General features: G+C 38.9%; 1 protein-coding gene across 6 annotated transcripts in view; it reads left to right on the forward strand.

Annotated features, from left to right (window-relative positions):
- Positions 1-14935, forward strand: part of PLCB1 (phospholipase C beta 1) — a 690420-nt gene that overhangs the window by 620001 nt on the left and 55484 nt on the right. The window contains exon 32 of one of the 6 annotated variants that reach the window (XM_082358995.1): positions 6433-6559. The exons of 4 other annotated variants lie outside the window; for them this stretch is intronic. In XM_082358995.1, coding sequence (XP_082215121.1) covers positions 6433-6528 — 96 coding nt within the window. In that variant the 3' untranslated portion in view covers positions 6529-6559. One more of the 6 variants, XM_082358996.1, reaches the window with a different exon arrangement.

Genomic DNA, 14935 nt, shown 5'->3' on the forward strand with positions numbered 1-14935 from the left:
TTTACTCAACCATACTTATGATCTGGAAGGATCATCTCAAGTTCCAAACGTTTTTACCATCATGCTACAGAAGAGAACAATGTGCCTCAATCCAAACCAGGTTAAAAGTCCATTTCATTTACACGCATGGATGAAGAACTTCCATCCTGCTGGTCTGTATTTGGTAGAGGACCAAATTAGGCCAGCCCCACAATGTGAAAGTTTATGTGTAGAGTCCATTTTTCCCATTCAGAAAGAGATTCAGTGAGTCTTTTCCTTTTGTATGTAATTTTTAAAGGAGTTGAAGAAATTGGAAGTAGGTGATCCTTAGAGGCAACTTATACGATAGATAAACATTTTGGCTCTCAATTTGACATAAAATTATGTCGTGCATTCCTGTACATAAGTCCCACTGAAATTTATAAAGTCCTTAAAAGAGAATACTCAGCTCCTTTTCAGTAGAGTTCTAAATCCTGGAGAAATGTTCAGCTGCATGTTTCTTAGCAGTGAGATATTTGATTCAGTCCCTGAATGTATGCTGTTTTCAGCTTTGTTCAAAGCTATGAAATCCATAGCTTCAGAGTTCTTAAGATGAACGCAATAAACTCTAACCAGTCTTTCAACTCAGTGACATAATTGGTTTCCTTGGGATTTCCATACCTGGGATTGCCAAAGCCAATAGGAAAGGGTTTATGTGTACAAATGGTGTTAGAAAAAACTGAAGGACCCAACTGCCACTGCAAAGAAACACACTTTTGTGGTTGTGTTCAACTCGGAATTGATTCATTATAAAAAGGACGTTCTGCCTTTTTCCTGAACACTTCAAAGAGATTTATTTTAACATGTTGAAACATCGTTAATCAGGAGTTGCCCTGAATCTGCTGCAATTATTCCAATGTCTATTGATCACTTTGCAGCTACGGGCTCTCATTACAAGAAGAATCATCTTTTGAGGGGACTTTTTAATGAACCGTCTCCATAACCTCATAAAACAGTCGATAAGTGTGTAATTTACTTTTTCTCTGACACTTAATTTGTCTTTGATGCTTCTTAGCACACAGGTTTTCTGTTTTAATATAGCTCATCAGCAAGAGAGAATTCCAAGAAGCTTTAGGGCATTTTAATTTCTACCCAAAAAACATTTCATCATGTAGCTACTGGCTTCATTTTTTCCTCCACCAGGGGAATATAGACTGATCTTCCTCCTTTCCCTGCCTACATCTTTGTAACAGGATGAGTGACTCATCCCTCTGCATGAAGTTAGTCTTGTCAGACCCACCGCTGGGTCCTGAGACAACCCTAAATGCAGCTATTTCAGTCCTGCCTTCCCAGTGCTCTGGGAGAAAGAGACTACCTTGGAGATTTAAAGTAGATGCTTCTCTTTTCCGTGATTCATTTGTGCCTCCTCTAATCCTCTGCTGCTTGATGGGGAAACGTGCATCCTCCCTGCCAGCAACCATTGGACCCTCTCTTAAAAGCCAGACCAAAGAGTGCTAACTGGCTGCTTACCTTTTATGTTTTACTCTTTGTCAAGGCTTGGCTGACCTAGCCAGTGGTTTGCTTTTTTGCTTGTATGTGTGTGTGTGTGTGTGTGTGTGTGTGTGTGTGTGTGTGTGTGAAAGAAATTTCCTTCTCCTTTGTTTCAGTGTGAAGAATTGCCTTTTAAAAAATATATAGTCATTCACTATTTTCTTGAAAATAAAACTTAGACATGCTTGATTTCCTTCGGGCAATACTCAAATATTAAAACAGTTTTTTAACTCCGTTTTTCTCCTCTTGATTTATTTTTGAAATTTACTTTAATTCTATAGATTTCTAAACCCATAAGACATTATTATTCTATGTTATACAGGCAGTGTTCATTCACAAGCTTCTTAGCTGGATATTCTTTCTTGTGTCTCAGATCATCCATTTGGGATCATTATCTTCTACATCCTTTGGAAGTTCCTTTTATACAGTCTACTGGTGGTAAACTCCTTGGGTTTTTTGGTTTGTTTGTTTTCATTTCTTTCTGAAAGATGTCTTTATTTTACCTTTATTCTGGAATGATATTTTCACTGGGTATAAAATTTTAGGTTGGCAGCTATTTTCTTTTAGCACACTGAAGATGAGATTCTACTGTCCTCTGGTCTCTCTTGTTACTGAGAAGCTAATTGTGAGTCTTAGTGTAATTCTTTTGGTGATAACTTGTATTTTTCCTCCTTTGCTTGCATTTAGAATTTTTTCTTATGTTTTATGCAAATTTCTATAATGTATCTAAATATGCATTTGAGGTGGCTGGATGGATAGCTTTCATCAGTTCTGTAAAAACTCAACTATCATGTCAGCAAATTGGCTTCCATCACACTCTCTAAAAATTTCCTTCCGTCACATTATTTACATATAAAATAAAATGGATCTTCTTATTCTATCTCCTCTTTTAACTTGTTCTAGTATACTCCATCTTTTTGTCTCTCTGTGGTACCTGTGGACAATTTTCTTTCTGACCTTTATTCTAATTCCCTAATTCTTTGTTTATACTGCTACTTCACTCATCCACTGAGTTAATTATATATACCTTTTGTATTTTATGTAATTCTAGAAGTTCTATTTGGTTTATTTTCAAAGCTACAATTTGTGTGTCTGGCTTATAGTAAGGAAATTTTCCTGTGAGATTCCTCATTCCTGGCCAGCCACAGGCTTTGAATCTTGTCCTCATCCTAGAAGGTTGTCAAAAGATGAATTCAAAATATCCAGCATTAGCAAAAGCCCCTCAGGACAAAAGCAGCTTCCCTGCCTGTTACCTGTCTAGGTTTGATGTTCCTTGGAGTTTGGGCCTGATCATTCTTTAAATTTTTGTGATTCTTAGTTTCTTTAAATAATATAGTTTTTAATATCAAGTTCATCTTTTCTAGTTGTTTTCAGTGAGAAAGATGGCCCAAATAACCTAACCAGCCATTAACAGAAATATAAAATTCCCACATAGTGTTTTTAAAATGTTTGATTTAGTATCAGTTTGGACATCATTTGAACATCTGTATCAGTCAGGGTTCAACTAGAGAAGCAGAGCCAGTAGCAGATTATGTGTGTGTGTTACAGGGAGTTGGCTCATGTAATTGTGGGGGCAGTAGCAGATTATGTGTGTGTGTTACAGGGAATTGGCTCATGTAATTGTGGGGGCAGACTATGAAATCTCCACAAGGCCATCTCTCCATCTAATGCTGGACCCTGGCAGGCAGGCAGGCAGGCAGTCTGGAAGAGAAGACCATGCATGGGCTTGGCAACTAGGATAACCTGAAGAAGCTGAAATTCTGTCACAGAGCTGAATACACACACACACACACACACACACACACACACACACACATAAACACACCTGACCCAGGAGTCAGAAAAACTAAAGGAAGACTCAAGGAGAAGGAAAAGTGATTACAGGCCCAGTTGCTGCTTCACCCCAACAAGACAAGTCAACAGATCAGCAATAGTGCATGTGTGTTACAAAGTGGCTGCTGCCTCTCTCATCAGCCCTACAACTCTTGGGAGAGTCTTCCTTGTAACCCACTCTAACTGGGAACATACAGGTAGGAAACCCTGGCATATGTCCAGCCTAGCCAAGTTGGCACATTACAAAATCATCACACTATTATTTTTAAATCAGAAATTTTCTTATTAATTTTTTTTTCTTTTTAAAAATTAGATTATATGATTACAGGGATCCAACATGGAAACAAATCTCTAGAGTGGAGAGGAGGCTGCTCCTTAGGCCTGCAGGGCATTCCCCAGGCTGCTTCATGGATTTCTGTTATCTGTTGGTCCCTGCCAGACAACTGAGTTTGAGATTTAAATAGAATTGGAACTGAGATTCCCATGGATGCCATTGATTTCTCCCCCTTTTCTCCATCCCATTAACTTTCTTTCCCCTTCTTTTGTCTTTATTTTCCTTTGCTAAAGATGAGAAAATATGGGAGTATGGTGATGGGCGTATTGGATGGAGGGGAGGGGATCCAAAGACAATACCCACAACCTGCTAGAGTAGCCAGTGTTTGTGTTGATGGAGTTGAGTCTTCCCAACAAGCACTGAGTTTAGCATCAGGGATAGGATGAGATGAACTTCAATCTCATTGACTTTCATCTGCCTTCCTACCATAAAATGGAAGTCCACAACCATGGATAGGCCACAAAACCTTTGGGATTTACTTCTGTTTCTACTCCGTGTGCCTGTCATTGTGCACAATTTATATGAATTTTACCAACATGCATTAGATGTTTTGTTCCAAATGTATCTCTAGTTTGTTTTTAAACCCCAGCTTTGGTATAACCAGCATAACAAAAATAGTCAAACACATTATTAAATGTAAAAATTTAATTGATCTCAGGAAACCACTATCTGATTTTTCTATGACCCTCAACATTTTAAGGGGAAGAATGGCCAAACTCAAACCAAGAGAAATATTTACCTGTAGAATATCCAAAGAGGAAATGTATTAGTGCTTTGAAATATTTGATGAAGCAGTATGTGGAGACTAGAGAAAAGTCAAATGCAAAAGGGCATATGCTGAAGAAAGTTTCAGTTCAAAATAGGAAAGCAATTTCTCAGAGCAAGAGTCACTTTCTCTATTTTCCATGTATTATGCCTAAAGCCAAATTAATGTAACAAATCTACCACTTAGAGTCCTGATTATACATTTTCTGTCAACAAAAATCAATTGGCACAAGCTTCTGCATTTATTATAATCATTTGCTGAGGATAATCTTTGAATTTGACAAGGAATTTGAATTTGTAGCTGAAACCCAGACAAATAATATTTTAATATTTCAAAGAGTTTTATCAATAGAATTGGTTTTATCTTTTGCTAATATTTATGATAGAATAGTAAATAGTTCATCACATTTCTGATAGTTTAGATAGATTCTCCACTACATATTCCCTATGGCCATTTCACACACACACACAAACACACAACTTGATACACTTGGGGGGAATCTTAGAGTGTTTAACCATTTGGGCATCAAAATAGATTTTGACCTAGTTAATCATGCTAGTATATGGAAAATCATGTCTAAGATAGTAGCCAGCAAAATGTACATGTTTTTCTGTGACATACAGAAAACGGGAAATATGTTAACTTCTAGCTTTAGTTGAAAAGGATTTCACTAGGTTTTGGGAAATACAAAATGAGCTGTTTTAATTCTTAAATTTTTTACAGGGGTCTTTGTTTTCAATGGAATCAAAGCAACCCTAGGACTTGCAAAATATTATGAAGCAGTTAGGACATCTTTATAATTGTTAAGCTGCCAACTGCAGGTAAACCATCCTAGCCAAAGCCACCGCCATCTATCACCTGGATTTCTAAATAGCCTCCTAAGGGGTCTTCTTGCTTCCACGTGTGGCCACTCACAATCAATTCCCAAGGTGGCAGCCAGAGTCATCCTTTGAGAACATAAATCAGGCCACTCCTCTCTTCAAGACCCTTCTATGGCTCCCATATTTCTCAGAATAAAAGTCTGCAAGGTCTGACATGATCTGCCCCACTCAGCTGCAACCCCTCTTTATCTCCTCATTGACCTATTCTCTGCTCAGGCCATCCTGGGCTCCCTGCTGGGCCCCAACAAGCCAGGACAGTGCAACCTTGGGCTATTGCACAGACTCTTTCCTCTGCCCAAAATGTTCATTGCCCAAGTGTATGCTTGGGCAACTCTCTCCTGTCTTTCAAGTCTTTACTCAAACCTGTCTTCTCAAAAAGGCCTTCCATGACCACTATTAAGTTTACACCACCCTCCACCACTCTCCCATCCCTGGTATCTCCTTTCCCTTTTATTCTGCTATACTTTCTGGTGTTTATAGCATTTGTCACCTCTCATTAGGTCATTGAATTCTTTCTTAAGTATGTCACTCAGCGTTGGTCCCTCCCCATTAGAATGTGAGCTCCATGATAGCAGGGGCTTTGACTGTTTTGTTCACTGGTGCTCTTGAGTTCTAAGCATCCAGGAACAATGCCTGGCTCGTAGTTGGTGTTCAATACATATTTTTTGAATGAAACATGTCGAGGGCTAACAAAACTAATTTTGTGTGTTAAAAAATAGTTCTCTCTCTTGGAGAGAGAAGTGTAAAGCCATTAAGCTCAGACTCATTGGGCTGCATTGTTCAACTGCTGTCCATGACTGAGTGCAGTCTTTTCTCAGGTTTCTTGACAGTAGTGGGATTTTGTGGAGAATTTCTCAAAAGTAGTAGTTGTGATCATATTTAACATCTAATTCCTACAAAGGTAGAGAAGAACCAAAGAGAATTCAATTGCCAATTCCATTGCATTTGTGATGGGAAATGTTGAAGTAGATAAAGGAGCTTGAGGTTTTAAATCTCCATTCTAAAAGGCACTCCAAGAGAACTCCCAGACAGATAATTTGAAACAGAAGATGACTCAGAAATCAGTTTCAATGTCACAAAAATGACAGCCTCCATTTTTTTCCACACAGGGGGACGGTTCCTCCTCATTCTTGTCGGAAACTTGCCATGAGGATCCCTCTGTTTCCCCCAACTTTACTCCCCCCAACCCTCAAGCTCTCAAGTGATGACCAGTGAGACCGGTGTCCTTCCGGCCAGGTAGGACAGGATGGGAGGGGTCGCTTTTGAGAGAAGGGTGGCATGTAGCCATCCGGTTTACAGGCATCGTGGACTTGCTCCTTTGTTCTTCATCCCCCCTTCTCTTTACATTCCCATCTTTTTCCTGCTATAGTTCGGGTGGGTGATGCGTCCCTCATCTTTACGTGCCTTCCTCGGGTATTTATTGCTTCACCATTGTTCTCTCTCCTCCTTACATAAATTCCATTCTTCCATATTTTCTTCTTCTTTGTTTGTCTTTTTGTTTCTCTCTTTGCTAAACTGGCTTCCCCTTTGGCCTTGATCTTTCTCTCTTACACTCACACTATTATTTCCACTTTTGAAACATTTTTAAAATTCCTCCTTCTCACAGTACTGGTTTCCAATCTTATTACCTTAAAATCCAGTGGGATTAAATTAACTCTCAGGGAGTCTTCTTGACTCACTCCACTCAATTTACCACACCCCTCCTTTTAAAACTACAGTAAAAGTCATTGCATTCCTACACGGTATTTTGAGTTAAGGGGATAGCTCAGGAGTTCCTGATTCTCTAGAATCAAGAGCTCTTGAAAATATCTAACCAATAGGGATGCTTGGGCCAGGGGCTGCTGGCTAGAGCAAATTGAAGCTTGAAAATTAAAGAGGACTTTAACTTGCTAGAGGAAATACATCATGAAATCTATTGGATTCCTTTGCTAATAAGAAAACTGGACTATGCCATTGCAATGGGTGTATATTTCAGGGAGAAAAGAGGCTTTATAGTGATTATTAAAAAAAAAAAACTTCTATTCTGATATATTGAAAACAGGATTGTAGTGAGATTTATAATGTTTTTGTCTTCAAGCACTTGTTGACTTGTGAAGCAGTGCAGGTCAGAAACATGTTGAAGAATTAGTGGAAACAACAATTTTACTGAGAAAGAGGTGTTAAATTCTTTCTCATCCTTTATATCAATTGCCACATACAGTGATGCTCTAGCTCAATTATTTTCATTTTGAATGAAAAAATGAATTACCTGGAGATCCTATGAAAATACAGATTCTGATTCAGGAGGTCTGGATGGCACCTGAGATTTGTATTTCTGACTCGCTCCCAGGGAGTGTCCTGGATGCCACATCTCCAGGGACCACATTTGACTAGCAGGGACCTAGTACATTCCTTCCTCCTGGCTGGAGCACCTGGAAGGAAAAGCTTTAAGCTGCCTTCATGGTGTTTTATTGTATTTTAATTTTTTTGCCTAATTAAGAGCCTGACCCTTTGATATCTTTTTATTTTGTACTATTGATTGTTACACTAGAAAGAGAAGCAGAGAATGTCATTTCAGAGCTAAGCCACGCCCTTAGCTTTTAGCTATGAATTCTGTCCATGTCCTCCCAGCGGTGATGATCTCGTCCCTGCGGTGACCTTGTGATAAAACTCACATTGGAAGGTGGGGTGGAGGAGGGGCGAGTACTATCAATTTCCCCAGGAAGATGTCAGGGGGACCTTGAAGATGTCTTCCTCATTGGGCTATCAGTGTTTAGGCTACCTTTTAAGTCATCCATTATAAGCATCATCGGATTGTGTTTTGTTGCACTTGCTGTTCCTGTCCTGGTATTTTTGAGAGTTACTGTGAAACATTTAACAACCCAGGGAGAGTATTGAATTCTCTTAGAAGAGGTAAATGACAGTGGAGCTCAGACACATGACTTGGGTTTTGTCTTTCAAAACAAATGCAATAGAGACGTAAAGGTTACACTTGTGTCACTGTACTCCATCAGGCTTGTGATGGCTGGTTCACAACTTGTTTTCCGTTCAGAATGTCAACTGACCTTCCTACTTAGCAAAAAATTATTTTCAAAAGAAATAGATATTCCCACAATACCTGGACATTATAAAAAATTCTTTAGTCACATAGTTAGTTTGACCCCTTTAGCTTCCCACATATAAAAAGACAACATAAAAATAAACCAATTTCACATTTTCCGTGGAAAAATAGATCTCATTGCTAAAATAGAAAAAAAAATTACACTATTTTGTATATGAAAAATAACAAAATATTCTTCTTTTATAACAGTGTACGGAAAGTATATTTCATACCAAATTTAATATTTCCCCAAAGGTTCCTTCCACACCTTAAACATCTCCATTGATAGACTAAAGCTGAAAACAAAATGAATGAATAAAAAGTAATTGTACATAAAGCCATCGCACATTTGCCAGAAAAGAATGAGTTTTTACTCTAAAATTGATCCCAAGAATACTCATCATATAAATACTTGAAATTTCACATTTTTAAATTTGTTAATGCAAACCTTCAGGGATGAAAATATATTCCTTGTTATCAACTAAAGATTAATAGGTGAAGCTGAACAGCTTAGTCATACTTTTAACCCTGGTAACTTCTATTTTTTAATAAATACAAATTACTGTAGAGCAAGATTAAAAAAAACAAAAAGGGATGTTTGCTTATTGTGCATATGTATTAACCTTTAGGTAAAGAGCTATAAAATGACCAATTAAAAAATAATGGTAATAAAAATAAATAAATAAATAAATAAAATGACCAATTTCTAAAAATGCTAATGGTATAGCTTTGGAAAATCATAAATTTATGTCAAGTATTAAGTGCTTGCTTTATTCTAAGCTATACCTATTTCAATAGGGAGTACAAATGCATGAAAACCACAGTTTCTACAATCTGTAAAACAAAGAGCAATTCAAGGCCATAGAAGGACATTAACATTTTTTTCCTGACACTTAAATAATAAAAACAAGAACAACTAGCATTTACTCAGCATTTACTATGTTGACAAGCACCTTCTACGCACATTACATGTGTCATCTTATTCTTGCCATTGTGCAGTTGAGGGAACTAAAGTTTTTAAAGGTTAATTACTAAAGTCATACAAGAAGTGCCAAACCTTGGAGACCCCATGTTTTGTATCCTTCAGTGTTCTCAGTAAATATCAGAAGCTATGATTTTGTGATCTAGTTGTCAGGGGTGTGAGATCACTTTCTCACATTTCATGGGCAGGCAAGCAATGAGGGTCCACCGTCTGTGCCTCAGTACACTCATATGTAGAGTGGAGAGACTCCCAGCCTCTCTGTTGAAGGAAGCAGGTCTCTGAGTGGTGAGACGGGGTAGACACCTGTCACATATAACAAAGCCTGTTTCGTTTGCTGGTGGCACAGCCCGGCCTCCACAAGATCATGACCAAATCTTGCCAAGGATTTAGCTCCCAAACTGGTCACAGGAGCAAAGGAATTAACCATCATGGGCAGGATGTTCAAGTTTCTCAAAATCGCTTGTTTTTAACAAACATCTGGGAGAAGAACATCTCCCACGACTAGATGTTAGAAAACTTCCAGCCCAGTGAAAACAGACCTCACCTCCAGGAAGTCTGTACTTGAAAGGTGGGCAGCTGTTTTCTGTGTTCACCACATCCAGCGGGAAAGCACTGCCAAGCAGCGGGGGAACTCCGAGGCGTGGTGGTGCCTGCATGGGTGGGTTCAAAGGATTTGACACAACCTTCTTCCCTAGCTGCTAAACATGCACTGCGCCCCTGTGTGAAGCATTGGGATTGAGGTCAGACACCCTCACCTCCTCCCAACCTTGACTTGCCTTCTCCCCTCACATCTCCACTCACAGGCACGCAGCTTACATGTACTGATGCTGAACTCAACCAGAGACCCAGTGGGCTCTCTTCCCTTGAGATCCCCTTCCCTCCACATTTTCTCTCCACATTCTCCCCTCTTAAATCCTTCTCTTCCCCCAGCTCTAGAACAGCGTCCTTGTTAACTAACATCTACTTCTCCCACTTGAAAAGTCCTGTCCTGTCCTGGATTATGAGAAAGAAGTTTGGGTTCACACTAGGCTCTGTGCCATGGTCTATTGTATTTGTTAAGGAATTATTTTTATGGCTTTTGTTTTTTCATTCAAAGAATATTTACTCAGCCCTACTATTTACCCTGAGGTTACTAGGGAATCCAAAGGAACGTTTGGAAAAGCAATATCTCCGTTTAGATTGTATCTACGTCTCAGTTAAAGCACAGAAAGGGGCTTCTCCAGAGCATGTGACAGATGACCCTGTTCTCCTTTTGCTCTGGAGTTAGAGTGAGGAGAACTGCTTTGGACTAAATTGTGAAAGATTTAAGCAAGAAACAAAAGTTTCCGAGAGGTAGAATATCTAACCTAAAGGGATTCCCAAGGGTTATTCTGTGTCTCTTTGAAGATCTTTAAATGTGGCAACAAAGAGGCTGTCTGCAAGCAGAAAGTTGTGTACCAGCTGGGTGACCTTTTTATGATCTCCTTTAGTCCATGAAGAATACGGTTAATTAAACTCAGAAGTTTGCCACTAAAATAATAGGTATGAGATCCAGAGAATTCAAGGTGTTGGAGGACTCATTAAATAAGGTTGCATAAATATCATGCTGGAAGATTTAATGAGTCCATAGGATCAGTTATAGAACAATGGAGCATAGATGACCTAGAAAAAATAAATTAGAATCGATCTTGTGCTTCTGAGTTAACAACTATAGATTGCTATATGAACACCTGAGAGAGAAATTCTATAATTATCTCTTAATGCTGCATGTTGGTTTTCTCATCCCAGGGATAATGAAAATTGCTCAGTTTTCTTTTACTTGTCAGTAATAAAAATAAATTTTTATATGTGTGTTCATTTCTGTGGTCTCTAGGAACCATGAATGCTTAAGTAGCTACAACTAGATAAATAGTGTTAATTTTTTCCTTTAATTCAACTAATATTTATTGAATGCTACTGCATAGCAGGCACTAGGCTGCATGCTGGGGAAATAAAAGGATGTAAAAAGATGCAACCTTGGGCTTCCCTGGTGGCGCAGTGGTTGAGAATCTGCCTGCCAATGCAGGGGACACGGGTACAAGCCCTGGTCTGGGAAGATCCCACATGCCATGGAGCAACTAGGCCCGTGAGCCACAACTACTGAGCCTGCGTGTCTGGAGCCTGTGCTCCGCTACAAGAGATGCCACGATAGTGAGAGACCCGCACACTGTGATGAAGAGTGGCCCCCGCTTGCCACAACTAGAGAAAGCCCTCGTACAGAAACGAAGACCCAACACAGCCAAAAATAAAAATAAATTAAAAAAAAAAAAAAAGATGCAACCTTACCAACCCCCCACCTCAAATTACTGTCTAGGGCAACCCTGTCAATAGAACTTTCTGCAGTGATGGAAATGTTCCATGTCTGAGAGTCCAGTGCAGTAGCCACAGGTAGTTATTTAGTGTTTGAAATGTGATTAGTGCAACTGAGGAATTGAATATTTAATTTCATTTAAATTTAAGCATAACAGTGGTATGGCTAACATATGGGCAGCCCAGGAAGATAAGATGCTGAATCTAAATTTCTAATGTATGATCTACCTTTCTACAAAGGATTTGTGTTGGGACCAAGCACTATGATCATTATTATAATAGAGCTCTTTACAGGGGAGGAAGGGCTGACTCTTCTTGGGGAAACCAAGGAAAGCTTCCCAGAGCTGGTAACCTTTGACCTACAGGAGGAAGTGGAAGTTTATCCAGCAGAGGAGCAGGTAGGAAGGAATTCCTCATGACATTGTGACAAAGCCCGAGGTGCAAGGATCACATTACTGCTGCAGAATTGCATGTAATTTCATAATTCACATGTTGTATTAGTTAGTCTGTGCTTTCATCACAAAATATCTCCAACTGGGTGGCCTAAACAAGAGAAAATTATTTTCTTACAGTTGTGCAGTCAGAAGTCCAAGATCAAGGTGCCAGCAGGGTGGTTTCTGTGAGGCTTCTCGCTTCCTGGCAGGCGGTGCCTTCTTGCTGTGTCCTTACATGGCCTTTGACCTGCAGTCATGCACAGAGAGGGAGAGAGAGAGACAGAAACTCTGGTGTATCTTCCTCTTCCTATAAGGACACCAGTTCTATCAGATTAGGGCCCCACCCTTATGACCTCATTTAACCTCCTTAAAGGTTCCATCTCCAAAAACAGTCACATACAATGAGGCTTCAACATATGAATCTTGAGGGGACACAATTCAGTTCATAAAACATGTTTCAATAAGCAAATATCTTTTTCTCTGTTTTTTTTTTTTTTCCTGAGAAAAGGAGATATATACCTCACACTCAGCTCACACACATATGTAGAAAACTATCACCTACTGATCTATCATCCAATGATTTTAATCCTTGTTTTTTATTTGTCTATTAATAGATAACATAGAGTTCTGGAAAATTAACAAGTAAAAAAAATCTAAAGCAAAGTGTCCACCTCTCAGAACTCGAATGTAATTAAATATTGCTTAAGCAAATAGTAATAATTTTCCTTTATTCTCTGAGGACAAACCATTGATGAGCTGGAGCTGGTCATACTAGCTCAGAGGAACTCATTTTTAAATTTTCCAGGAATTCTGTGAACCAGTTGTTAAACACAGACACTGTTGAAAAGTAAATTATATAGATTTACAATTAAACAAATCATACTAAAAACAAAAGGATCTATAAGGGAAAAGAATATATATAAAACGGAATCACTTTGCTGTACACTTGAAACTAACACAACATTGTAAATCAACTATACTTCAATTTAAAAAAAAGAAAAAGAAAAAAAACACAGAAAATAAAGACAAAGGTAACAAATATCCTAAACTCACCACTGCTAATTAATTAAGACATTTCACTATTGCCTGTGCCCTGGAGGTAAGTTACATCTGTGTAGGGTCACTGCAATGGATTCCTACCACACACCTCTTCCTAACTCTTTGTTCAGGGTCCTCACATTTGTAGCTTGACATTGGCTACAGTGAGTATATTTACACCATGGAAATCAACAAATGCCACAAACCAGGCTCTTTTTTTTCCCTAGGAGAACAGCGTATTCAACATTCACCAGTACACCACTGACACAAACCTTACTGTTTTATGGTATAGGTTTTTCCCAGAATTGTGCAGAGTTCCTTTTGCAAACATTATTACCCATTCTTTGTAAACAAAATTTTCTACTGAAACATAATTTATTACCTTTTTTAAACCTTTTTTTTCTAGGTTTCTTCCACCAGAGTCAGTGCTGCCTTGCTGACCTATGAACTCTCAAGCCCTGCATATATAAAATATTTCGGGGGTGGGCAACAGAAAAGTCTCCTCAAACCTAAGCCTAGCATTGACATCATTTTTCTAACCCATTCAGCAATGTCTTCCATCTGAAAATTGCCTCAGCTGTAACATAATATCCCTCCCACTGCTAATACTACCCCACAGCGAATACTAAGCTAACAATTTCCTTGTTCGTTTTAAAGAGGCCATTTTTTTTCTCTGCTAAGTTTTAAGTAAAAATAAATGAAGTAGAATAGAAAACTGCTGGGGTAAATAACAGTTTTCAGATGAAGTTTTATTTTCTGTAGGAAACATTTCTCTCCAAGGTTGGTCTTTTATTCCAAACAAGTAAGAAGTGGCTCAGGTTTTGAAAATGAAATGCCAATTCTCATTCAATCTTTTATTAAAACTACAATTAAGCCACACCTGTGTTCTCTAAACTCTGCAGCCCAGGAGGTGAAAGTGACTTGTCTGAGGTCACAGAGGGGCAGCACTCAGTGCCTGCCCACATCTTTCACTCCAAATTGACACCCCAGAACTTCTGGCTTTCTGACTACAGCCATGTTCATTTATGATTTCTTTTATCATCATCATATTGTATGAGGCTGTTATGAGGGTGATGAGAGAAGAAGATGTTCAAGCAGAAAAGATTAAGTGACTTGAAGTTTTCACCCATTCTCCAGGTGTAGCTTACATGCACAAAAAATTGAGAATCATGAATCTAGGTTGAATTGAAGCATAGGATGGATAAAATCCTTGGCATAGAGAGGGAAAAGAGAAAGGATCCCAGGACTTAGTTCCAGATAACTCTTCATTTTAAGAAGTCTGGTAGAGGAAAAAAAGCCTGAAAGGGACAGAAAAGGTACAACCTGTGAGTTGGGAGGGAAAAACCAAGAAGAATAAAAGGCATTCCTATGAACGCAATGATCCATAGTGTCTACAGGACTCAGTAGATGCTACTTTAGTGACCACGTGTCCTTTGACTTTAGTGACCAGGAGGTTATTGGTGTCCTGGGTGTGAGTGAGGGGTCATGGGAAATGTGGGAGTGGAGCAAAACAAGGGTGGAATGAGCAGGAGGCAAGGAATAGGAGATAGCTTGCCTACCACTCTTCTCGAAGCCCAGACTTGAAGAGAAGCAGAAATCTGAAATAGTAATGAGGGATATCAGGAATCGGGGGAAAACCCATTTGAAGAGAGATGAATGAGTACTTCTAACCTATGGTCCAGTCTAGTTTATCATGAGATTACTAAATAAAATGATTGCCAGGGAAGAATGGGGAAAAAGAGATTTCACCC

Source organism: Balaenoptera borealis (assembly GCF_965194805.1).
Source record: "Balaenoptera borealis genome assembly, chromosome: 16".
NCBI lineage: Eukaryota > Metazoa > Chordata > Mammalia > Artiodactyla > Balaenopteridae > Balaenoptera > Balaenoptera borealis.